Below are 25,785 nucleotides of genomic sequence, written 5' to 3'. Positions count from 1 at the left end.
GGCGTTATCATTGATACATAACAAAGAAAATGAGCGTAGTTTGTTATTTTCTCACACATTTCTTTAGATGGTGACACCTCTGTGCAGGTAACTGAGGATCAGGGAGAGACTAGAATACATCTCTTCCTGATCCTCAGTTACCTGCACAGTTTTGAGAGGAATGAAATTATCTTTTGACTCTGAGTAAAACAGATGTAATTCTACTCCAAAGCACAGGAAGAAAACAGGCCACCGACAAAGGACGAAGATTACTGATTAATAAATATCTAAGAACTTCAGTGGTTCAAACTATCACTGTCCTCATTCACTGCCTCTCCCATAAGTCAATGTAAGCTGGATGGTTTATCTGAACTTCTAGTTATTCAAGTATCTGAATACCTCTGAGCCACCTTAATAGATGGGGCTATATTCAGCATGTAATTACTCATACACCACCAGTACAACTGGAAAAACCCACGGTGCTTACACATAGTCTGCCTTAATCAGAAGCACCATGCCTGTGTTGTGTGCCCCCAAGGTTCTTTATTCCTTTATGGCCACACACTCACAAAAGGGCTGCTCTGTTGTACGACACAGGAGAGCTATGGTTGACTTTTGGCCAGGTCAGCTCTTGCTCCATTTCAAACACACACTTCTTTAACAATGTGCAGTGGGAGCCAATAAACAGGCCGAACAAAAATATAATGGAGTGGGCGTGCTTGAAAGTTTATGCTCTGAAAACAGGGGTTTAGGCTTGCAAGAGAAAACAAAGGAGGAAGATACAAAGTTCGGAAGTTCCCAGGCTAAATGAAACAGCATCCTCCTCCTCCAAACAGCTCCCATAAAACAGTGGGTTATAGCCTGACTCATTAAGGTCTCCCATTTAGAGAAATGGACAGCTTTTGTTCAAGATTCCTGGACAGTTTTCTCATTTTTATGCCCTGAAAGGTAGTAATGGTTTAATGACTTTTTCACAGGAAGCAATTCAGAACAGGAACCAGGGACTTGTTACCCCTGCAGCACTGCTGGCAGTTTGTGATGCAGAGAAAGGGCACCCCCTGCTGCCTAGGGGCAAACACTGCACAAAAATTCACACAATCTCACCTTCCTAATTTAAACTTTAACTATATCAGATAAAATCTGGGCTAATTCTGTACTGCTTTGGTAAACATTGTGCAAATATACTCTACAACTACTGGCATTCATGTAAAAGATACAACTTAGCCTTTGAGAATGGTAGTTAGCATTCAACAAGAGTTAATAGTTCTACTTAAATCAATGCAGAAAACAGCAATAATCCTTAACGTGTTTTTGTGTCCACTATGTTGTAAATGTGATCATAACTGGAAGAATTAATTTGTTTGGAGCTCATCTTATTTCATAGCATATCATCTGCAAGGGTATGTATAAGTGGCTAATTTTTAAGTAGGATACGGTGCCCTTGCACACTTTAACCAGTTTGATGACTTGCCTTAAAGAAATTAAGAAATAGTTAACTAAATTTGCGTTTCTCACCAATACCCTTCTGTTCACATAAACTAAAGAGAAGCCAGATTCTACCCACTCAGTACACACTGGATTCCTTCAGTGACTATCCACAATGATCGACAAAAGAGATAAAAGAGAATAGTAATGCTCAATTTTCCTAGCTGCTGGGGAAAATACAACATAGATACAACTTGGCTTTTCAATATTTAGGTTGTGTCATTTCATAAGCCTAACTTCAACAAAGGCTCAGAGCTGCAAGTTTTAGCCAGAAAAAGACCAGAAGTTGAGCTGGACTTTGAGTTATATTCTATCTCCTGGGTATAAAAGCAACATTTGTAGAAGCCCTGATATTTTAATACCTTGGATTAAACTTGACTCTCAGGAAGACCTGGACATTTCATATATTCCTAAATCAAGGAAGTCCCTATATATCAGCCAAAGTCTGACAAAGATTCTTAAAGCAACTGGGACAGCAATCACATGGAAGTGCTCACAAAGGTCAGCCTTCTATATTTTGATTATTTTAAATTCATGGTATTTTTTTTCAGAAATATTAAGTCATTGTAAGGGGAATTGTTAGGGGAAATGCTACCTTACCCTGACTGCTTATCTGAGCATGTTAGTATGCCTGAATAACTGGATCAAGGAACAGGCTGTGCACCCCATTAAATGTTCAGTTGATTAATGACATTGAGGACAAATGGGCAATTTGCTTCTCCCAGCCTTTAAAGCATACCATTGACACAGGTGGCCCTATTTTTTTTTTACAACTTGCTTGTTCCTTGATGTAGAATGAACACTGCAAACTAAGCTGTGTATCTTTGCTTTGTCTTTGTAAATGCTCAAGTGGTGCTAACAGTTTTTCTTAGCCTCTCTAAGGCTCATCAGTAGTGAACTTAAGATCCCATGCTTAAAACATATGGTGAGAAAGATGATATAGTGTGATAATATTAACTTCTTAGAGAGAAAAAAAGATAAAGGATTCACACAGTTGTATCATATAGCCCTTTAGAGACAGAGATCAAGGGCTGTGCATCCCATGCAGCTGCATTATCCCATCCCATTAAGATTAAGCATGGCATTTAACAAAAAAGAGATGAGCTTCTAATTCTGTAAGCTGCATGCAGGCTTGATGCATGCAAGCAATACCCACTCAAATCACAGGGAAAGGAGGCAGAAAAAAAAGATTGAGCGTTAATTCATAGAATTTCAAGTACCTTTAAAGTGCCTTCCTTTATAACAGGCTACATAAATAAGATTTTTTTTTTCCTGGTGCAGAATTTGTTACCTTGATGCAGAACACTGTTTTTTTTTTAAGGCTGTGTAGAATTTACACAGCACGTGAAATTGTCAGGCTGCATTATCATAAATAACGCAGCTATATTTAGTCAAAGTAGTCACTGCATCAAGCAAACACACAACCTTGCATTAAGAACAACATCCAACCTGTTCTCTGCAAAACAGATACCATCTGAGTGAAAGAACTAGCAGCTTCGCCTATCCCACATGATCCATGCTAAATGCAATTGACAGGAGGAGAGAATTATATTCTATAAATCCATTCTACTAATAGCAGAGCTTTCTTCGCATGCCAGGTTCTTTGTGCAGAAAGAAGATTCTGCCACAAGAGGAAAAAGGTCGTACTATACAATCCCCTGTGTGCAGCCCTCTAGCATTTAAATTTGTGATAATGCTTCAAAACAGTCTATCATCCTTTCTGATCTATACTGCTATAGATTTGGATTTGCCCTCTTCTATATCAGTATCTAAGAAGCTAGCTCATATAAGATGGACAGTATTTCAGAGCAGAAGTAGCACACAAATACAGTAATCTTAGATCAAGTGCTTGCTCTGGTTGCAAATGATAATTACACTTCTGCTGATTTCTCCATTGGCATTTCCTCTTTGACAGGAGTATCTACTGGCTTCTGTTCTTCTTCCTGCAATACAACCAACACAAAAGAGAAAGGTAAACCTACAGAATAGACACTTCACAAAAGATGCTAATGTTGACTACAGAGGATTACCAGCCTGGGACTACACGTTGCCTTGGAAGTAACCCTTGTGATGTTCAATGGAATTTAAGTAGGCTGGGGAACTGCTGCCTTAGTTGTAGCATCCCTACACTACAGTCAGTGCTTTAAGCTCAAAGAGACACTTGTATATTTACAGCAGGAAAGACTGGCTCAATGGCTACACTATCCTTTTATATTTGTGCATTTCAGACAAAGCTCACACTATCAGCTCTTGATACGCGATTGTTGTTATTGTTGTTGTTGTTATGTGCGAAGTCGTGTCTGACCCATCGCGACCCCATGGACAATGATCCTCCAGGCCTTCCTGTCCTCTACCATTCCCTGGAGTCCTTTTAAGTTTGCACCTACTGCTTCAGTGACTCCATCCATCCACCTCATTCTCTGTCGTCCCCTTCTTCTTTTGCCCTCGATCACTCCCAGCATTAGGCTCTTCTCCAGGGAGTCCTTCCTTCTCATGAGGTGGCCAAAGTATTTGAGTTTCATCTTCAGGAACTGGCCTTCTAAAGAGCAGTCAGGGCTGATCGCCTCTAGGACTGACCGGTTTGTTTGCCTTGCAGTCCAAGGGACTCGCAAGAGTCTTCTCCAGCACCAGAATTCAAAAGCCTCAATTCTTTGACACTCGGCCTTCCTTATGGTCCAACTTTCGCAGCCATACATTGCAACTGCCTTGACTAAACACACTTTTGTTGGCAGGGTGATGTCTCTGCTTTTTAGGATGCTGTCTAGATTTGCCATAGCTTTCCTCCCCAGGAGCAAGCGTCTTTTAATTTCTTTGCTGCAGTCCCCATCTGCAGTGATCTTGGAGCCGAGGAAAATAAAATCTGTCACTATCTCCATTTCTTCCCCATCTATTTGCCAGGAATTGAGAGGGCCGGGATGCCATGATCTTTGTTTTCTTGATGTTGAGTTTCAAGCCAACTTTTGTACTCTCCTCCTTCACCCGCATCAACAGGCTCTTTAGTTCCTCTTCACTTTCTGCCATTAGAGTGGTATCATCTGCATATCTGAGGTTGTTGATATTTCTCCCTGCAATCTTGATCCCAATTTGTGACTCCTCTAATCCCGCCTTTCTCATGATGTGCTCCGCATACAAGTTAAATAGGCAAGGCGACAGTATACAGACTTGCCGAACTCCTTTCTCAATTTTGAACCAATCCGTGATTCCATGTTCAGTTCTCACTGTTGCTTCTTGACCTGCATATACATTTCTCAAGAGACAAATAAGATGCTCTGGTATTCCCATCTCTTTAACAACTTGCCACAATTTGTTGTGCTCCCCACAATCAAAGGCTTTAACATAGTCAATGAAGCAGAAGTAGATGTTCTTCTGGAACTCCCTAGCTTTTCCCATGATCCAGCGTATGTTGGCAATTTGATCTCTAGTTCCTCTGCCTCTTCGAAATCCTGCCTGTACTTCTGGAAGTTCTCGGTCCACATATTGCTGGAGCTTAGCTTGTAGGATTTTGAGCATAACTTTGCTAGCATGAGAAATGAGTGCAATGGTGCGGTAGTTTGAACATTCTTTGGCATTGCCCTTCTTTGGGATTGGAATGTAAATTGACCTTTACCAATCCTGTGGCCATTGCTGAGTTTTCCAATACGCTATTAGGACATTCCAATGAGATGGAAGACCCATAAGAAAATTAAAGTTTAGAAATAGAGGTTCTATCCCACCCTTTATACTAATAATAAGAGTAGACACCCCACAGCAGGAAATGGGAAATGGGATAAGGTACTAGATCCAAAGTTCTTAGTAAACAAAAGGTAAGATGTCAAATTACACAGAATTCTTCAACTCCAAACTTCCTGAAGTAGTATTCTAGGTAGCTTCAGAATATTTATCAGAAGTTGGTCCAATAAACAATAGACAACAACTGTGACTAGCTCCTTTAGGATTCTTAAAAGTGCAAAATGTGTGTCTGTTGGGGCATATTTGGGTTGCAAGGTTGGGGGAAGGGAAGTTTAGATATCACTCTTTTCTCTAATTGTCCCCTTGGAGCTATTTGGACTATGAGGAGAAACCCAGAGCTATAGAGCAGTTCTGAATTCCATGTTCAGTTGGAGAATGATGCAGGGTAGTTAACCTAATAGTTAACCCCAACTTAACAGTTGAGACTTGGTTACCCAATTGTTGGTAACTGATATTAGCATTTTTAAAATGCTAATTAGATAGCATCTAATCACTCCTCTTCTGTTACATATAGTTAGTCCTTAGTTAGACTGTGGCCCCAAATATGTACTCAATCACTAGCTGCATGGTGCTCTAAATTAATGTAAATCCTGGTTTTAAGAGCACCCCATAATTTTTATACCCTTTTTCACTACCTGAAGGAGTCCCAAAGCAGCTTTCCCTTTTTCTCTCCATAACAGATACCCTGTGAGTTAGGTGGGGCAGAGAGAGCTCGAACTGAAATGCTATGTAAGAACAGCCCAAAGAAAACTGTGACTAGGCCAAAGTCACCCAGGTGGCTGCATGTGGAGGAGGGGGGAATCAAACTCAGTTCTTCATATTAGAGTCCATTGCTTTTAACCACTACATCACAGGGGCCTGAAGACCCAACTCAGCAGATCCCACTGCCCTCCTTAATAAAGGAGCAATAACAGTATTCTTCCAACTTTACAGATAACAGAAATATAGTTAACATTCAGTACTGCACTTTTCTGATGAGAAAATAGATCACTCTGAATCATTCTACCTCCCCTCATCAATTTTTCTCCATGTTTGCATGGGAACAAGATAAGTCTATGAACTTATAGGGAGTCCTGAAACCCAAGATCAATAATCAATGCAACTAATATTTTTGAAAAAATCCATCTTTCAGTAGCCTCATTTGGAATGTTACAGGGTACGACTAGAAAAATTACTGTAATCATTCTCTACAACAACACAAGAAAGAGAATGTTAGTATTTTGAACCTGATTCTTATTTTAAAGAAAGCAAATTTCTAGTTTTTATGACTTAAAAGATACATTTGAAACCACTGTGGGTCATTGTCTACAAAAGTTAAGCAGTATGTAATGAGATAAAGAGCTGAGTAGGTTTAGTGCCCTGTATTTGCTTCTCCTTAAGACTTGCAGAAGAGCATACAAATTTAGCCAATACAGCAGTCTAGTCAGGCCACAAAAGGTATTTTTGGAACACGAATTGTAGGTTACTTCAGGATAGCTCAGTCCAGCTGATAGTTCTTTCTGAACCCTTGATATTCCTCCTAGAAGCCCTTTTTGGTAGTTAAGTTGACATTAGGGATTGCACATGCAACTGAACTTTTGTGTGTGTTTAACTCTGGGGAACCTAGAGCTTTTAAATAACTGTATCTAGGCCAGGATGTGAGAATATTTGAGCTGCAGCCTAAAGTGAGTCACAAACATGAGTGAAAGGGTCACATATCATCATGCTTCTCCTCAGCCCCATCCCGTTTACTTTCTGGATTAATGTAGATGAAATCTTGATTATTTCTGAAGTCAAATGAATAACATTCACAAAAGAATGTCCACTCATCCCACTACATTAAACTCTGTATCAATATGAAGTAGCCGTCATGTTTATGCAAAATTTCTGATTATCTGGGCCAAATAGGCCAAATTATACAATACTTTTTAAATGATCCACAAACATAACTCATCAGCCCACATTTCAGTAGCGCATCCCTTACATTCCTAACTGATTTTTTAAAAATGTGTTCTATTCTACTTACTCTACTTACAAAGTAAGTTCTGTGTCCTCATTCTGATGCATTTTGCAAAGTTCACATACAGAACACCAAATCCAAGTCAAATGTGAGAGATACAATAATTTCAGTCTCTTCAATAACAGAGTGAAACATTTATGCTAAACAGGACAATTATTCTTAAAATACCAATACTATAATCTTATGTGGAATGAATTCACATTAAATTTCAATATCACACAGAATTATATTGCTAGACTTCTTAAAGTAACCATGAAATATGTGCACTGTAGAAAGATTTTACATTTTTTTACAGCATCATCTGAAAACAAAACCTTTATTCATTTTTATGGATAGTGCATTCCAGGTAGTAATACTGGTTATCTGAAAATTAATTTTGTCATGTCCAATGACAAAGTGTGAATGATGTTATAAGTTTAAATTAATGATGTACAAAGATATCATGCAAGAGCAGTCACACTGTATCAGGAAAACCATGGCAAAATAACCACTCAGTATTTCTGAATCTATAAACCATCAAAAGTACATGATTTATTGGAGATTCATGGTTAATATTTTATTACTAAACACCAATAAAATATGGTTTATGGGAATCAGATAATACAATTACCGTGGTTTCCTAGTCATAAGTATTATTTAATATCAGTTTAAAAATATTCCTAATATAGATTTGACAGGCTACCACATATTACAGGTAGGACTAGAAAACATTCAAAGCAAATTGAGCAGCTTAAGCAGAATGGGGATGCCAACCAGACCCGAGTATCTAAACATGATGTTACTCATCACCGTGAAGCTTGTTACTGAGATGCCTGTGATACAGAGCATTATATAATTTCTTAAACTACATTTTTATAAACGGCATCATTAACAATTACATTGCACTCATGTACAACCTACCTCTGTTTCTTCACCCAAGACATCTTCTTCATTTGCTTCCTCTTCAGCTGAGGGGGGGGGGAGATGAAAAAGTCACTAATTAAAATACATCTGACATGTTGGGTGTACTGAGATTCTACTCATTAGATGCTGGCATTCTCCAAACAGAAAGAATAATCTTAATTAGTTTTCTTATTTAGAATATCTCAAATCATCTCAAAGTTGGTTTGAGTGATATGAGTTTTCCAGGAGAGCTTGTACAAGAATATTTTCTGATATAAATACAATTTAAATATTTAACCAATGTTCGCAGAAGAACTTAAACACAATATGTATATGCCTGAACTATGTACAAGCACTATGGTTGGTGCATGCTTCATATCCACATTTAGCCCATCTAATATTATGGATCTATAGCAGCAAAACAGCCATGAAGCCATAGACTATATTTACATACGTGGGGTGGGAAATCACTGTAGGACATCACTGCAAGATGGACCAGAATTGCATACATATTACTAATACTATTTAAAATGAAAAGTATCAAAGTACCTTGCTAGTCAATAATACAATCCAAATTTAAAAAAACATACATATCAGTTTGTAACAGTAGAAACATATTTAGTATGTTGCAGGTTTATTAGACAGTATCATGGTAAATCCTTCAATGGCAGCTAACTCTGGATTTTTGGATACACAATTCCGTCACTTAGGCTACTGTCCTGTTGTTTTTTCTAACCTGCCTAATACTGGAAGCAGCTCAAGAACTATAAATACTGTTGCCACTTCAAGGGCTCTCTTATCCTCTTTGCGGCTTATATGGATATAAGACGACGTTTGTTCCAAGTGCTATTGCAGGAGACCTGGATGTGATGCTGGATACACACCACTGTGATGCAAGCAGAAGGAAACGTATATATAGGATGGACTGGAGCAACTCTTTTCTCCTCTTTGCTTTTGCAATTTTCTGAATAAATATGAGGAAAACAATTTTCTTTTATACCACTGCATCTGAAGAAGTGAGCTCTGATTCATGCTGCAATAAATGTTGTTAGCCTTTAAGGTGCCACTGAACCGTAAAGGTACAGCGTGGCACAGAAGTAGCTTGGAAGAAGTTACAGCATAGGACCAGTCCTGGACCCAGCCTAATAGAAAAATGCTCCGTAAAATCATGAGTATACACAAAAGGATCCATTCACACAGTGAATAGCCTCTTCACTCTCAGGACAACAGACAAGGTGAATACAATTATAGGATAATGCCCTACAAACTGACAATCCCAGCTCTGTAATTCAGGAGAGGGGTCATAAACTATACAAGTGAAGAAATTAAAAAAAAAAAATCCAGCTCTTTGCCCCAAGTATGCCACAGGGTCAGAATTTTCTGTTGTCACATTTGTAGAACCATAAAGGGATCTCTAAGAGCCTCTTGTGGTGCAGAGTGTTAAGGCAGCCGTCTGAAAGCTTTGCCCATGAGGCTGGGAGTTCAATCCCAGCAGCCGGCTCAAGGTTGACTCAGCCTTCCATCCTTCCGAGGTCGGTAAAATGAGTACCCAGCTTGCTGGGGGGTAAACGGTAATGACTGGGGAAGGCACTGGCAAACCACCCCGTATTGAGTCTGCCATGAAAACGCTAGAGGGCGTCACCCCAAGGGTCAGACATGACTCAGTGCTTGCACAGGGGATACCTTTACCTTTACCTTTTTAAAGGGATCTCTGACAAACAATAAGCACTTAACAACTAAGAATGCTATCTTACAATGTGTTTTTTCATACATATTCCATCTCTTTTGGAAAGAGTTGCAAGGACAGATCACCCTATACAGTAAAGTAACAGAGGATGGCTGAATGTGCCCAATAATTCCCAGCCCCCCCCCCCCATATGGAAGTAACAGCAATGGTTTGCTCAATGATAGGAGCCTTGCAAAAAGGTGTAATAGGCCTTGTGTGACCCTGGTGAGCACTATATCCCAACTCACAATTAAGCCCTTACCAAGCGGCTACGAGGAAGAAGGAAAGCTCAAAGAGTTTTGCCTATGCTTTATGGCCATGAGTGTGAGAAGGTAGGAAGACATGAAGCTATGACAGGAGGCAAAGAATTGAATGGTAGAAATAAATAGGGAAAAGGCAAGAGGCTCAAGACTGCTAGACTGACCCAGAAAGGGGACTGGCCAAGAGTGCCCTATTGGAATGTCCCTATGCCAATTGTTGTCTACTCTGACCACAACTAGCCCATCATCTCTGTTTCTTGGTCTCGCCTCAGTTTCCAGAGTATTCCTTATTTTCTAATTTATTTTCTAGTTTACAGGCTTTTATTGTAATCCTATTCATTGTTAGCTGCCCCGAGACACTGTGGGATACAAATTAAACAACAAATATAAATACAATAAATAAAAATACAAGATAATGGGCACTAATTCTTGTGCTTACAGATCATATTCTTTACCACTACAGGTCCTATATAGCAGTGGTCCCCAACCTTTTTATCACCGGGGACCACTCAACGCCTTTTACTGAGGCCCGGTGGGGGGGGGGTAATTTACTCCTCTATTCTCAACCTAACGCTCTCTGATCGCTATGGTAATGTTTAAACATCCCTTCAAAATAAGATACAGACAATGACACCCGAAGTGTGTTGTAAAGGGCCGGGGGGGGGGGGGAAGAAGGCGTCCTTCGAGGCCCACCTCCAATTAGTCGAAGGACCACATGTGGTCCGCGGTCCACAGGTTGGGGATCACTACTATATAGGGCTTCACTCATCCAAAGCAATATGATTAGAGGTAACATGACATAAAGGGTGAGAAGGGATCCTATTAATTAAGATGTGCTTCTATAGCTAAGAGATTAGGGAGCAGCCAATCAGTGAAAGCTCTGGATTCTTGTACCATTGCTGCCTCGTTTTCTTCCATGCCTCTTGAAAATGGCTGCTTACTGGATGTCAAATGTATGATTATACTTATACAATACAAAACAGCTGTGATTTAAGCAGGAGCTACCTGCTTTACCACTGTTACAGTCTCAGGTTCATAGTTGCTTCCTTCCTTCTACTAACTCAAGCAGACATGTCCCATTCTCCTTATGCCCCAAGAAAAAGAACATTGTCTTCAACCGTACGGGTATTTCTCCATGTTAGCTATGCTTTGTATAACCCCTAGAAATGCATTTGGGTTGGAGGATCTGAAACTGTATCCCTCAGCTTTAGGACAACACTGTGAGCCTTGGTACCAATACTGACAGATCCTAGGGTATACCAAGGCAAGCTGGTGTTTTACATACTTAGGACTCTCAACAAGGGGATTAAGTGACAGTGATGGCAGTGGAGCAGATTGGGTGTTCCCAGCAATACAGCTGTGACATTGATGCCTGTGCAATGATGTCCTCTCAGAGAAGCTGAGGGTAGGGAAGGCAGGCAGTGAAGAGGCCAGGAGTGTGGTCTAGCACTAGGCAGTGACTACTGGGGGGTGCTACAATTTTGATGATATTGCAAGAACTGTGGACATGGTTGTTGTAATTGTTTCTACTTTCGATAAATAGGTATTGTGTTGCTGACTGCGCACTGCATCCTACCTTCCCCATACAAGCAACAATGCCATCTTGCACTGACCACAGGATCGAATTGAAAACATAAAGCTTTGTGAAAAAGCATAAATTACTGTAGGTTTGCTAATAGATTCCACTCAAGCATCCCATATGTCATCCTGTGGCCACCGCAAACTTCTAACAAATCTGTAGTACACTTTTTAAAACAATTACTTGAAAGTAAACCCCCCTTAATTCAATTGGATGTACTCTGAATGAAGTCACATATGAACTGTGTGGAACAATAACAAAATCTTATTTTCTTATTTATTTGACTTATAACCCGCCACTCCCATGAGGCTCATGGCAGGTCACATTCAATAAAACCCCCATAAACCCCTAATACAATAAAATCCCACCTAAAACCAGGGAGGAATACAGAGTCAACATCCACAAGATTTCTATTTAATAATGTTGAAGCTTTACTGCAGTTTTTGGATGGAAAGACTAAGGGATTTTTCATGACTATATATAGAAACATAGTTTAAAATTTAAAGCCGTTTCAGCTATACTCTGTAAGAACCTAAAGAAGGAACTTACCATGTTGCTCAAGATAGGTCTGAAGTCTGTTGATGAGATCCTGTTTGTTTCCTTTTGCCTCCAAGCCTCGGGCTAAACATTCTTGCTTTAGCTCAGCAAGCTGTGAAGTAGAAGAGACTTTGTTTGAATAAAGCACATGCTTCTGTTACAGATCTGGAAGACGAAATGATAAACTCTAAGGAAACCAATACAGAGGTGGGTTATTTTTTATTTTTAAAGGCTTTGAATAAATGATCAGTATGTGATCTTACTGTAAAAATTAAGGCAGAAACATTCTGTAAGAATGCGAGGCAGAAGCCAGAACAAAAGCTACAAGTTCTGCATAAATTCAGTTAATAATGTTAGTGAAGGAAGTCAATCATACGAAGCATGATGAACTTGAACTTTTTGGCACTGCTATTCTATTTTCAATGCCCTCCCAATAATACATAATGGCATTGTTTACATTTATGGTCACTAAATCAAGTGGTATACTCAGATGTTTTCTATCCCAATTTAATTTGCATTTCTATGCAACTGAGAAAATAGAATCATAGAATAACAGAGTTGGAAGGGGCCTCATGGGTCATCTAGTCCAACCCCATGCACTATGCAGGACACCCACAACCCTATCATTCATCCACTGTCACCTGCCACCCTTCACAGAATCAGCCTTGGAGACATAACGGTTCAGCATGCTGAAGTCTTCAGGGGAACCGTGCCAGATGTACTTTAGAGATACATGTTCATTAACTCAGAACCTGCAATTAAGAACATTGGACGAGGAAGTGCCAGGCCTGCTTTCAACTCCCTGTGTGACCACAATAATGATTGAGTGGCATTGAGCCAGCAACCTTTTCTTGGCCCCGCCTACCTCACAGGGTTGTTGTGAGGAAACATTGAGGGAGGGAGAAGGAATCGGGTTGGGCCCTCTGAGCTCTTGGTTGGAAGGACGGGATAAGGAGGTCAACGGCTGGTAGTGGATAGAACGGTACCATTTATTGACTTTGTTTTATTCCGTTTCCATCCTAGCTGTCTCAGGAAGACTTAAGGAGGATCACAAAGTAGAGAAAACAATTAAATCAGGCAGCTCGAGACATCGAAGACATGCGGCCAGAGGACCGGGACTTCTCAGTTAGAAAACAAAATAGTATAGATATATACCCATCTGCCCATCCGCTTACCTACCTACCTGTCTATCTGCCTGCCCATGTTCGTCTATCTAGAATCATAGAACCATAGAGTTGGAAAATACAAACTAGCTGTATTTTTTTTTTTAATCCTAAAACATGAAGTGCCTATTGGAATAAAAAAAGGTTTTTCTTTCATATAAGAACCTGGACTATTAGATCCCAGCGGGCCTCAAGAGAATCAGGGTCCTAGCTTTGTGACTTTCATGTTTTGGGGTTCAAATGTTACAATTAATTGCACTTTATAATTAAACCAAATGAGCCTAGGTGATCCTGGACTTTACCAACAAATTATTACCATTTTGCAGCAACCATAAACACACAACTGTCAAAGGAATCAATTACAAACTATGGCTGGGGTCCCATAAGCCCTCAGCAGAAGGTGCTAATGGATGCACATGTTTCCTATTTTTGATCCTGGAAAAGTTTATCATGAGGTTATGGGCCTCATGAGTTCTAATAGCCAAGAGGCTCCAATGGGGAGAGGGAAAGGGATGAACTTGCAGTTTCTGGCTCTTCCATCTGTTCAATGCCACTGATTGGAAAGATGAAAGGGCAATTTTGTTTTTAAATAGGCACAGTTTGGGAAGGCTCCCAACTGAAATTCCGGATCAGGCTTAAGGTTTTGGTTCTTATGTTCAAGGTCATACGCGGTCTGGGCCTAGTGTACCTGAGAGACCGGCTTTCTGCCTATATTCCAAAAGAGCATTACACTCTGCCACTGCCAACTGGCTGGTGATCCCTGGCCCCAAACAAGCATGTTGGTCTTCAATGAGGGCCAGAGCTTTTTCCATCCTTGCCCCCACCCGGTGGAATGAGCTCCCTGAAGAAATCAGGGCCCTGCCCAAACTCCCACAGTTCCGCAAGGCCTGCAAAAGGGAGCTCTTCTACCAGGCATTTGCCTGAGACCGACCTCAGACATCCCCTCCATGGCCTGAAGCAGTCTGACTTCTCTTGGGGGTTTAGCTAAGTTTTTGTTCTTGTTGCTATTGTTGGGATCACTGAAGTTGTGCTGTTTAGAACCACTGTTGGATTGTTATTGTTGTATATTGACTATGTTGTATGTTGACCCATTCCATGTATCCCCCTATGATAAGGTGACCAGATTTTAACATTGGTAAAGCGGGACACCATTGACCAGGGGCGTTCTTGATTAAAAATTTGGTCTATATGGAACAACAAAAAGTTTCAAACAACACATAGAATGCAAAAATAGTATTATAATATATATTTTTTAATTTCAACATGAGTACAATTTGCCAGGTACCCCCAGATGTCCCTTCAAAAGTGGGACAATCTGGTCACCTTACCCTATGATGTTGTATGTAAACCACCCTGAGCCATATGGAAGGGTGGTATAGAAATCAAATAAATAAATAAAGGACCTATCATACTACACCACATATGATCTAACCAAGTAGTTTAAGCTCAATTTGGAATGGATGGAACACCTTTTATATCACTACATCTGAAGGATATTATTGACTTGACACTATAAGAATTGTTCTTTTTTAGAATCTCTTTTGGAAGTCTTATAGGTAGGAGATCCTATGTGAGAGAAGGAAGATTAGGTCATTTGGGATTTATTGGCCGTATTTAATATTTCTGTATGCATACCAGAATTCAATAATAAAATACAATACAGAACTGCATTACACAGCATCTGATCACAATGAAGTTACAATACAGCCCATTTCCTATATACTGCAGTTTAAGAACAGGACCATTTAAATAACAGCTATCGTTATAATAAAATAAATTATGCAATATACATACTGGTTTGTCCAAGTGTTATGAAGCCCAAGGCTCCTTCCAAGCTCATTTACTTAAGCATCCCACATTACACATGAATAGGTATTACACACGAATAACAATAAAGTCCACATGTTCTTATCTATATGCATTTCTATGCCTTTCATAGAATCACAGAGTTGGAAGGGGCCATACAGGCCATCTAGTCCAACCCCCTGCTCAACGCAAGATCAGCCCAAAGCATCCAAGAAAAGTGTGTATCCAGCCTTTGCTTGAAGACTGCCAGTGAGGGGGAGTTCACCACCTCCTTAGGCAGCCTATTCCACTGCTGAACTACTCTGACTGTGAAAATTTTTTCCCTGATATCTAGCCTATATCGTTGTACTTGTAGTTTAAACCCATTACTGCGTGTCCTTTCCTCTGCAGCCAATGGGAACAGCATCCTGCCCTCCTCCAAGTGACAACCTTTCAAATACTTAAAGAGGGCTATCATGTCCCCTCTCAACCTCCTTTTCTCCAGGCTGAACATTCCCAAGTCCCTCAACCTATCTTCATAGGGCTTGGTCCCTTGGCCCCAGATCATCTTCCAGCCTACTTACCGTGGAAGGAGCTCCACCGAACCTGCCAATTTCCAGATAGGGCCTACACATCTCCACGAACTACAAATCATCTCCGGATTACAGAGACCAACTGCCCTGAAGAAAACGGCTGTTTTTTGTTTCTCGACCTGGTACTCAATAGGGCTTACCTACTTCCAAGTAACTATATTGGCTATTAAAAACACGGCTATTAAAAACATGGTACTGGTGTGGTTTGATAGTTTAAAAAAAGCGCATATACCAGGAGACCAGGAGGGGAGGAAGGACCCCCCTTCATTCCCCTCAGGAGAAGTATGCAGAGGCAAGCCCCACACAGGAACGCAGGCTCGTGGTTAATATTCAAAGACGAGGCACCGCCGCAAAGCCTGAGGGAAGAAAGGCCGGGCAAGCCCTCGGAGAAACGCATTTTAAAAACGCCCTCCAGCCCCCCCGCAAAGCTACGGGTTCCTTCAGTACCTTCAACTTATGCAGCTCTACTGACTCCGCCGCCATCTTCTCGTCGCCTCTCGTAACAACTCCCCCTCCCGCCGGCCGCCAGCCGCGCGTGCGCTTCTCACCCAATCGCGTCTGTCCTCTCGCTTGAACTTTGCACCTACCAACATCGCCTCTGTTCATTGGCGCCTTTTCCCGGGAAGCCGGACCGCGACCGAGACTGGAGAACGAGAGAGGCCAATAGGGAAAGAGTGAGGAGACTGGCCCTCTCGCCGATTGGTCGGATGACGAGACGGGGACGGGCGGGGTCGTTTCCAGGAAACGGGCTGCGTGCAGTGCGTGCGGAAGGAGCGTGTATGGGGCTCCGCCCGCCTTCGTTTTTGTTATAGGAGCAGCCGCTACGGAAGCCGCCAGGTGGGTGCAGTCATCAACAGCAATGGGGTGGGGGTTTACAGGCCCACCTAGTCATGAACCTCCTTAGGTGGCCTTGGTCTTGTCACTGTGCTTAAGCTAGCCTGTCTTACAGGGTTGTTGTTACAGTAAAATGGAGGGGGAGGAGAGCTGTTCCAAGCGCCTTTGAAAGAAACGCAGTGCAGCGATGAAATAGCTGGCAAAAATATACGCTTTTGCCTTGGGGAGAGAGGACACACACAGACTGTTCACAAGCAAGGCAAGAAATAGGGTTTCCAGATCCGGGTTCTGAAACACCTGGAGACTTTGGAGCTGGGAATGAGTGGGTAGGATTGGGGGGGGGGGGGGGTGGTATAATGCTATGGAGTCCATCCTGCAACGCAACCATTTTCTCTATGGGAACTGATCTCTGCCACCTGGAGAGGAGCTGTTAAAATCAGGAGTTTCCCCAGGTCCTGCCCGAGGACTGGTAGCTCTAGCAAGAAGGCAGTCGCCCTTCCTTGCTTTTTTTCTCCCCACAGCGGCATGTTTCCTTACTCCTAAAAGATGAGTTTTCATCTGTGAGATGGGCTGGAGCAGGAAACAAGACGGTCCTAGTAGGACAATACTGGACTGTTGCTTAATGGTCAAGTCACAAGTCACTGGCTCTTATGTAATTAGGGTGGATAAATATCAAACACCTTTTCAGAAATGTTAGTTATGCGAGGTTTCTTTTTTAACTCTTTATCAGTTGTTTCCTGTTGAGATTACATACTTTTGTAGTGTAAGTTATGCACAAAAGGGGAAGGCTAAAGCCATGCAAATTCCAACCAGCACTGTCTGCACAGAAACTTGTCATGGCTGCAGTTTGTGCTAAAGGCGTGTACTTGTAAGAGACTTCCTGTCTGCTGTAGTCCTGTCGCTAGGCTTTCTGAATAGTTTTTGCTTGTTTATTTACCTTTATTATTTGATCTGGTTTTATTTGCACTGAACTGCTGCTCCTTCAAGCTGTATTCTCTTCAGAGAGAGTCTGGTCTTGAATGATGTGATAAATATGTGATTATTTCTTTTGAGGATGTTGAAGGTGCTGACGTCAGCTGTGTCAGAGACACTGAGACTAGGAGTATACTTTTAGCAACTTATTAGGGTGTATTTTTATTTAGAAAATATCTAAATAATAAATGACAAATCCTGATCTGTCACATATATACATGTTACATGTACACACACAAAACTGAAAGCTATCAAAGGGCTGAATGTGTCAATCCTTCTGCCGAAACTGAAGGACCAAAAATTAAGAATTCCCATAGCGTTAATTTACTGAGATACAAGACTCTTCCTGCCTTTGGTACTGTTGTTTTAAGCTAACACTTTTCAGACCTGATCATTAAGGAGATAAATTTTAGGAAGGAATTAAAAGGCCTTCTGGGGTCTGATCTCCTACCTTGAGCTGGAATTCATGTGTTCTCTTTTAGAGGATTGGGCAAGATCCACCATCAGTAGCTTATTCTTGGGTATCTTCTTGTATAAATTGCAGAAAACAACATGTCCAATACATTTTCAAGAACTTTTGTTGTGCTTAATTTTTGTACCTTACAACCAGCAGTGTAGGAGTTTATGAATAATAAATATGTGGCTGAAATGGTATGCTATCAGGTCTAACCACTTTCATAAAAAGGGCTCTGAAAAAAAAAATCATGCTTTGGACCCTAACCTCAGCCTGCCAACTTGCAAGTATGAGCAACAAAGTAAATAGTAAAGAAACCCTTATATAAATATAATTGTTTAATAAAGCCATTTCCTTGCCCTGATAATCCCTATAATTGCCACCTCTTCGAAATTGCATCTAACTCTTTAGTTCTTGAGGGCTTCCAGAAATTGCTGGCCGAACTGTTTTCTTGGTTCCTCTTGTCAGCAGCAGCTCCACGTGATTTATGTAATAACTTGATAAAATACAAGAGAAGGCAATTCCATGTTAGCCAGATTGCAGCTGTTAGGGAACTGGGACATTTCTCATTGAACTGATCCCTGATGATGAGCAGAACTCATCCAAAAGAAATACTATTGGTGCTCAGTGCTGTACCAGCAAGTGTCATTTTGTGTAGCCATCTACACAACATATAGATTCTAGTTCTGGCCATGGGAAGACTCAAAAGGTTGGGGACTTGTGGCCACGTAGGATCTCCCGCCCCCCTCCCCATTTCCTGCCATCTGGTTATTGTAAGGTTTGAATGTGTGGAAATTGCATTCTTCACAGCACCATCTCCTAGCTGCCTCCCCCAATATGATCTGCTATGTCTTGGGCCTTTTTTATTTGCTACCCTGAAGCTGTGGAATAGCCTTTTGGAAGGGGTAAGACTGGCACCTGTTTGTGAGGCTTTCTGGTGAGACTAGAACAGACAAATTTAAAAGATCTGGTATGAGCTCTGGTTTATCTGTGTAATTATCTCTTTTAATTACATGTTTTATGGGTGACTAGAAATTAAGCCCGCTGTAGATAAAATACAGCGGGCGCTAGTGGATTGGTAGGAATAAGGAATGAAAGGAAGTTAGAAGAGGGAAGGAGGGATGGGAGTGAGAAAGGAGGGCAAGGGGTGGGTGAAGGGATGGAAGAAAGGGAGAAAGGCAGAAATACAGGTCTAAAGAGAGCAAGTGAGAGGGAGAGAGGCAGGGGTGGCGGGGGAAGAGCGTGGCGTCAAGAGGGGTGGGCGTGCGGGGTGGATCACGGGGGTGACATTAGGGGGTGGTCAGGGGAAGACGGCAATGGGTGGGGAGGGGGATCCACGAAAGAGTGGGGGGGGGAGCGTGTGGGCAAGTTTTGGGGGGTGGGGGGCAAAAGACGGCCACTCAGTGGAGTGCAGAGGGGGGAGGGTGGCAGCGACTGGTGGGGGTGGGTGGGCGGGAGAAGGGGGTGTTGGGTGGGAGGCATCGTGGGGGTGTAGGGGGCGGGGAAGCTGCACCGGAGCAGCAGTGTTACACGCTGGCGACAAGGGGAGGTGCGGGGGGCAGAAGATCACGGCAGGTGTGGGGGACTGCAGCGGGTGGGCATTTACCTTGGGAGTAGCGGCAGCTCTTTCCTGCCGGCGGCCCAGGGACCTTGGCTGGGGAGGGGGGGTGGCAGGAAAGGAGCACGGCCGCTATGTCTTTGACACAGCGGCCCTGCTCCTTTCCCGCCGGCGAAGCCTGTTCCTGCGGCCGACTTACGGGAGTGGGAGCGCAGAGGCGAGGACGGCCGACTAGCTGGAGCACAGAGGCGAGGACAGGCCAAGTTGCCAATGGGAAGCAGCGCTGTGCACGGCTCCCTATTGTCCACTTGGCCCCTGAGTGACACTCAGAGGGACCAATCAGGATCCGCTTTGCGGTTCCTGATTGGCCCCTCTGAGTTTTTATCACGGACTTGGCCCGCCCCTTTCTCCTCCCAACTTGCCCTTACTGCTTTATTTATATCGCTCCACAGGAGCGGTTACAGATTAGTTTTGCTTTGTATATATTACTCCTATTGGGTGCAGGCTGTACCAGGAGAATGAGACAGCATATATAAATAAATGCAGGTCTGGAAGTTACAATTCCTCTTGAATTTCAACTCCATTTCTGCCGTCAATTCTATGATCTCAAGCAGGCTTGTTCCTTGGGCTCCGTTTTCTGCAACTGAACCTTTGAAGGTGGCAAAATTTATTTGGGCTATGCATTAAGGCTTGTATGCCAAAATCACAGGCTGTTCCATATCAGGTCTGCAAAGGGCATTCTGGTCGGTCAAAGGAAAGATTGATGATGCCAAAGAGCTTAGATGAGCAGGTGGACACTTTCTTGGCAGACCTTTGTGCAGCCAACATTTTTCTTATTTCTCTTCAGCATGAATGTTGGGGTAGCCCACAGTGAGGTGAATCCCAACACACGAATTATGAACAGCCGAGGCATCTGGCTGGCTTACAGCATCTCTGTGGTCACTCTTCACATCATCCTTCTCAGCATTCCCTTCTTTAGTGTTCCTGTGGTCTGGACCCTCACCAACGTCATCCACAACCTGGTAGGTCAAAGTGCTGTTACTGTTGCCTCGAGACATGTGCTTCAGCTTCTTCAGAGCCAGCTTGGTATAATGATTAGAAGTGCCGACGTTTAATCGGGTTTGATTCCCCACTTCTCCTCCATATGCAGCCAGCTGGATGGCCTTGGACTCGCCACAGCACTGATAAAACTGTTCTGACCGAGCAGTGATATCAGGGCTCTCTCAGCCTCACCCACCCCACAGGGTATTTGTTGTGGGGAGAGGAATGGGAAGGCGACAGTAAGCTGCTTTGAGACTCCTTCGGGTAGAGAAAAGTGGCATATAAGAACCAACTCTTCTTCTTTTTCAAACCTGGGTTTGTTCTCTGAAACCTTCTAAGCATTCTTTGTTTGCATCAGTCTTTTAAGTGGGAGCTTTATTTTTCTCAAGAAGGGAAGCTTGACTCCTGTTGTGACTTCCGATTACGGATGTTGCAGTGTAGAATCTCTGAAGATCTCCACTATGTTGGACCCTCCAGCAAATTTCTCAGATATACCATTTCACCTGAGCTGCCCATGGAGACATCGCTGGTGCCTTGATGTCCTGTTTTGTGCCACAAAGTAGGGGAAGAGACACGGCCATTTAACTTCATTGCTTCCTTTTTCTCAGGCAATGTATTGGCTCCTGCATACAGTGAAGGGGACTCCATTTGAAACTCCTGACCAGGGCAAAGATCGCCTACTCACGCACTGGGAGCAGATTGATTATGGTACACAGTGGACCTCATCTCGCAAGTTCCTAAGTATCTCTCCAATAGTCCTGTGAGTATCATGAATCACTCTGTTATGTCCTGTTGTCTTTTAATTCAGTTCATCTGAGGCTAATGTGTCCGCTCTTGGAGCAGCTGGCATTTAGACTTCCTTTGTGAGACCTTGTGTCCTTTGTGAGACCTTCTGGCCCAAGCTACTGCCTTAGCTCCTAATCTTGTGTATATGCCAGTGAACCCTTCCTTGGTAATGAGATAGGGCTAATGTGATTGAGGGTGTCTATTGTGCAGAGGGGAGGGTATTCCCAAAAGCTGCCTTGCCTGCTAAGAGCCAAGGCATACAGCAGAGCAGCTTAGTTCAGGAAACCCAGAGAGAGCTGTAAACCGTATTACATAATAGGCAGCATGATGTGGGAGAACAACGGAAATGGGGAGTCTGCTGTTCCCTCTAAAGAAAGAAGGTAATTTATCTTACTTTCTGGAAGAGTTATGCAAATCGAGGTGGATTTGCATTAAAATCTAAATTACGTTTGCTTTAAAATCTAAATTACGTTGCACAAAGTTGGCATTTTTTTACAGTAGGTTTTTTTTTGCTTTTACAGTAGTAGTTTTTTTTAAAGATCATTTTCATACACTTGGGGTAGAGGCTGAATTGGCCTGTTCCTGCAAAAGAAGTGCAGGAGAAAGGTGGGCACAGCTAGATATGCATGTGATGACCGTGCCACAGACAGACAGTGTCAATACAGATAATGTTACAAAGGTTTGAGAGCTCTATAGCAAGGGTCCTCAAACTGTGGCAGTGGTGATCTTATGGAAGTACTAGCTTCAAAGCCCGTTCCTCGGCCAGGCAGCTGAAGGTGGCTATTCCAACTTGGACAGCCGGACACGTCCCACCCCCTAGGCTGTTTCAGAAATATATAGAGGAAGAACAATGGATAAGGATGATCTTCTTTCTTGACCAATTTTTATGTGTATATGGGTTTTTTGGGTAGCAACACACACCTTCCAATTATTCTACGTGACTGCATTCCTCTCTTTTCGTTTTGAACATTTGTGCTAGGAGTAAAGGGTGTATTTGTTCGATTCTTTCATTAAAGTACACAGAAAATGCAGTTGGTTCTTCCCAGCCCAAATTCAACATACGGAAGAAGTTGGAAAGGAGTTCCTGTGTCGAAAAGGAAGCCTGCACACCCATGCCTTTCTTTAAAATAATGAAGAGTGATTAGTTTTATTTAGAGATTTCTTGGGGAGGTTCATTATGATACAGGTTGAAAACGTAACTCATCAAGATTGTTTCTTTCCCTTCAGCTACATCCTGACCAGCTTTTATACCAAATATGACCCTGGACACTTCATAATCAACACCACCTCCCTGCTGAGTGTCCTTCTGCCTAAGCTTCCCCAGTTCCACGGCGTTCGCATCTTTGGTATCAATAAGTACTGAAGCAGGCAAGACCTTGGTACTGCTGAGACTTAACTGAAGGAGAAATGGTTCAAAGCTCCAGTCACCTGTTGACAAACCAGCATTCATACTGTTCTGAGACTGTGCTATGAAGAGTCACTTGTAAATTAAGATGGGCAGAGAGATCTTTAGCTGCCCAGAGAATTGAGCAGTATAGAACCTTTGGGTTTTTTCCTTTGAAGATTGAGCCAGTCACTTGGTTTCGTTTCTGGTGGAATGAAAAGATGAACCCTTGTCAGAGCCTGAAATCTGCAGACCTTCCATGTAAGACTTCTCCTCTGAGCTGTTTGAAGTGGGGAATGGATACCAAACAATGGAAAGGATTTAACAAAGAAGCTGACTCCAGTTGCCCAGTACACAAACCTTGTGTCACAACACAAGTCATGCCGACTTGCCTAGCAGCACTGTTTAATGCAGGATGGCTCATATTCAGGTGCCCAAGTGGACATCTCTTTATTCATGAAAACAGTTTTTTTTCTCTCTCTTCTCTTACCCATGTGTGTCCCAATGTAGCACACATGGCTAGCCTTACTATATTATTTGCATTAAAGGAGCTCATAATCAGCTGAAAAAAAATGTGTTTGAAAAACAGTCTTCTTGTCCACTGGAAGATTGTTTTAGAAGGAAGGGGCCATTACTGAGAAGAGTCTACAACCAGGCTCATGCTGATCTCTAGCCCAAGCAAATAGAATGGTGAGCAAAGTGCTCCTGCAAACCGTGGAATAGCTTCATAGTGAGAGAATAATTGGGGCTTAGTTTGTAAAGGCATAAGAACACTTTCCTCTGGAAGCAGGAACAAATGGGCAAACCAATAAAGATGTTCTAAAACATGTGTAATATAGTGCCATTTGGCCCCATCATCAAAAGCAAGCCAGACACCTCCTTCAGTACTAATGGAATTTTGAATGGCCTTTGTTAGAATACTCACTTAACGTTTGTTGCAGTAGTCTAGCCTCTGTTATGATCGTGCAAAACAGCTGAGCCTAAAGGAAGGAGTACAGTCTACCTGCCCCTATTAGCCACTATAGTAAGCTAGCAGAGCAGATTCTTAAGAGACGCTCATCTTTCACTGAATCTCCCCAAGTTAAGCTTGCTTTCTTCCAGCAAAAGCAAGGCAAGAATATCAATCTCACCAGATCATCTCCATTTTATCTATCTTTCGTTTCACCTTCTTTCCTCTTAGCCATTTAAATACAGTCAGGCACAGAGAAGACTGCATCTGGAGCCTGGGGTAAAACTGTGCTAAATCTTTCTCCAAGAGGTCCACCATGGCAGCGTATGTCTTTCTCCCCTTCCATCCTGAGAGCAGGAAGAGAATATGAAACACGGGTCTTGTAGTCACTAGTCTGATACTATAACCACTGAACTACAGTGGCTGTCAATAGTGGCGTTCATCAGTCGTTTGATGACACTCATCCACAATGTATGTATGAAGAACACACACACACACACACACACACAAAGTCACACAGTAAAAAGAAAGGAAGCAAGATACTTCTGTAAGGTAGAAGTGAACATCTCCAGTAAGACCTGAGGACAGAATGAATTTAAAAGGCTGTTATGTTAAACTAGCAGAAAAACAACACAAAAGCTCCTAGGTAAAAGCCTCACCCACACTGATGGGTCTCTTAAGCTATACCTTTCCCAGTTCTGACATCTATGTTTTTATGGTTGTATGTTGTAAGCTGCCCCAAGCCTGCTTGTGGGGAAGGGCAGACTATAATAATTACCCCCAACAAAAACCAAAACCCTACTGCGAATGGGATGAAGTGAGGTTCTCCAAGAGATGCGCCTCTTTAATGGCTGACAACCAACTAACTGCATAACTACCTATACTTGTCCAATGATTGGATCCAAAATATAAAAAGAACAATTTTAGGTCTGCCCCATGCTTAGGCATATCCCACAGAGGCTTTTATTTCCTTTGAACAACAGCTCTTTCCCCTGAGCATCATAAAACAAACAGCTTTAGAAACTTGAAGGATTTTTCAGCGTACAATAATGGAATTCCTGCTTTTTGAAAACAGTTTCAGATAGGCAGCAGTGTTAGTCTGTAGGGTTACTTGATGGCCCTAGAAGGGTTTCCTGAATGGGTGGAAGTTTTTAATGTTTAATAAACAATATATAAATAAAAAATCAGAACATCTATTGGTTGTTATGACCATATATGGTCATATTGACCTCCCCTCCCAACTGGCCAATGATGGGCCTGGAGGTAGGAAGGGAAGGTGCCCCAGTGGGCGTGTACCATATTCTGCACTATTATGCCACTTCTTGGGTTCCTCGAAGCCTGAAGAATGTTTCAGGTGTTACTCAATGGTAAAAAAGTTGCAAAAGATTGGTCTAATGCAATTCGAGTCCAGTAGAGCCTTAAAGATGAGCAAAATTTCCCAAGCTTTTGTAAGTCAAAGCTCACTATGTCAGGAAGTTCTGAAGAAAAAAAAAGCTGCTACTGCTGTAATATATTCAGTTCTTGCTGGGCTAAGTGTGTAGGGTGGGGTGAAGGTCTGCCAGGCCCTTGTTTCCCACTTCTAGAAAACCCTCCGGCAGGAGCCTGAGCTCAGAAGAAAAGCCAGGGTGGGAAATTGCAGAAATTTCAAGGAATCAGATGCTGAAAGTCACGGTTGGCCCACCCACCTGAAGTTCCTCATTCACTAAGCAGAGAAGACTCAGAGTACTGGCATGAAGGATAGCTGGTTGGCTAATGAGAGAACAGCTTCATTGCCCCCACTAATAGAAAAATGAAGATTCGAGGCCTTGAAATATTTTAAGTTTTAAAAACTTCCTTAGAGAAGCAAAATTAGGAATATATTTTTCTGACTTTATTTATTCTATTTATTTATTACTGGAAATCCACGAGCAGTAATGGTATGTTATGTGCATTTCAGAAGTACATTTAATATAAAACATACCACTTTTTTTGCTTTTATTGACATTTTTTGGTTAAAATTATAGTTCTGTTTCAGACTTTGCACACTCTACAAAGGGACAACTTCGCTACATAGAAATCACACAAAAAGTAATAAAACCACAAAACACAAA

The 25,785-nt window shown here is 42.2% G+C and overlaps 2 protein-coding genes across 4 annotated transcripts in view; one reads left to right on the top strand and one right to left on the bottom strand.

The window, feature by feature from the left end:
• The window catches only part of SARNP (SAP domain containing ribonucleoprotein), a 71,111-nt gene extending 54,788 nt beyond the window's left edge, over nucleotides 1-16,323 (bottom strand). For both annotated transcript variants that reach the window (XM_077328798.1, XM_077328799.1), the window contains exons 1-4: nucleotides 16,165-16,323; nucleotides 12,189-12,288; nucleotides 8,093-8,139; nucleotides 3,340-3,407 (exon numbers count right to left, since the gene is read on the bottom strand). In XM_077328798.1, coding sequence (XP_077184913.1) covers nucleotides 3,340-3,407; nucleotides 8,093-8,139; nucleotides 12,189-12,288; nucleotides 16,165-16,323 — 374 coding nt within the window. The remainder of the gene's footprint in view (nucleotides 1-3,339; nucleotides 3,408-8,092; nucleotides 8,140-12,188; nucleotides 12,289-16,164) is intronic.
• Nucleotides 16,324-16,390: 67 nt separating this feature from the next.
• On the top strand, nucleotides 16,391-23,575 carry ORMDL2 (ORMDL sphingolipid biosynthesis regulator 2). 2 transcript variants are annotated; one of them, XM_077328800.1, is made up of 4 exons: nucleotides 16,391-16,554; nucleotides 20,383-20,557; nucleotides 21,185-21,336; nucleotides 22,590-23,575. In XM_077328800.1, exons 2-4 carry the CDS (start codon nucleotides 20,384-20,386, stop codon nucleotides 22,723-22,725), a joined length of 462 nt encoding a protein of 153 aa, XP_077184915.1. In that variant the 5' UTR covers nucleotides 16,391-16,554; nucleotide 20,383; the 3' UTR covers nucleotides 22,726-23,575. The 2 variants fall into 2 exon arrangements, with proteins under 2 accessions (XP_077184915.1, XP_077184916.1); XM_077328801.1 differs by lacking the exon at nucleotides 16,391-16,554 and adding an exon at nucleotides 16,588-16,810.
• Nucleotides 23,576-25,785: the final 2,210 nt, after the last annotated feature.

Source organism: Paroedura picta, chromosome 3, assembly GCF_049243985.1.
Source record: "Paroedura picta isolate Pp20150507F chromosome 3, Ppicta_v3.0, whole genome shotgun sequence".
In the NCBI taxonomy this organism is placed as follows: Eukaryota; Metazoa; Chordata; class Lepidosauria; order Squamata; family Gekkonidae; genus Paroedura; species Paroedura picta.
The sequence above is the reverse complement of the archived record's forward strand: the minus strand, read 5'-3'. Positions and strand labels throughout refer to the sequence as shown.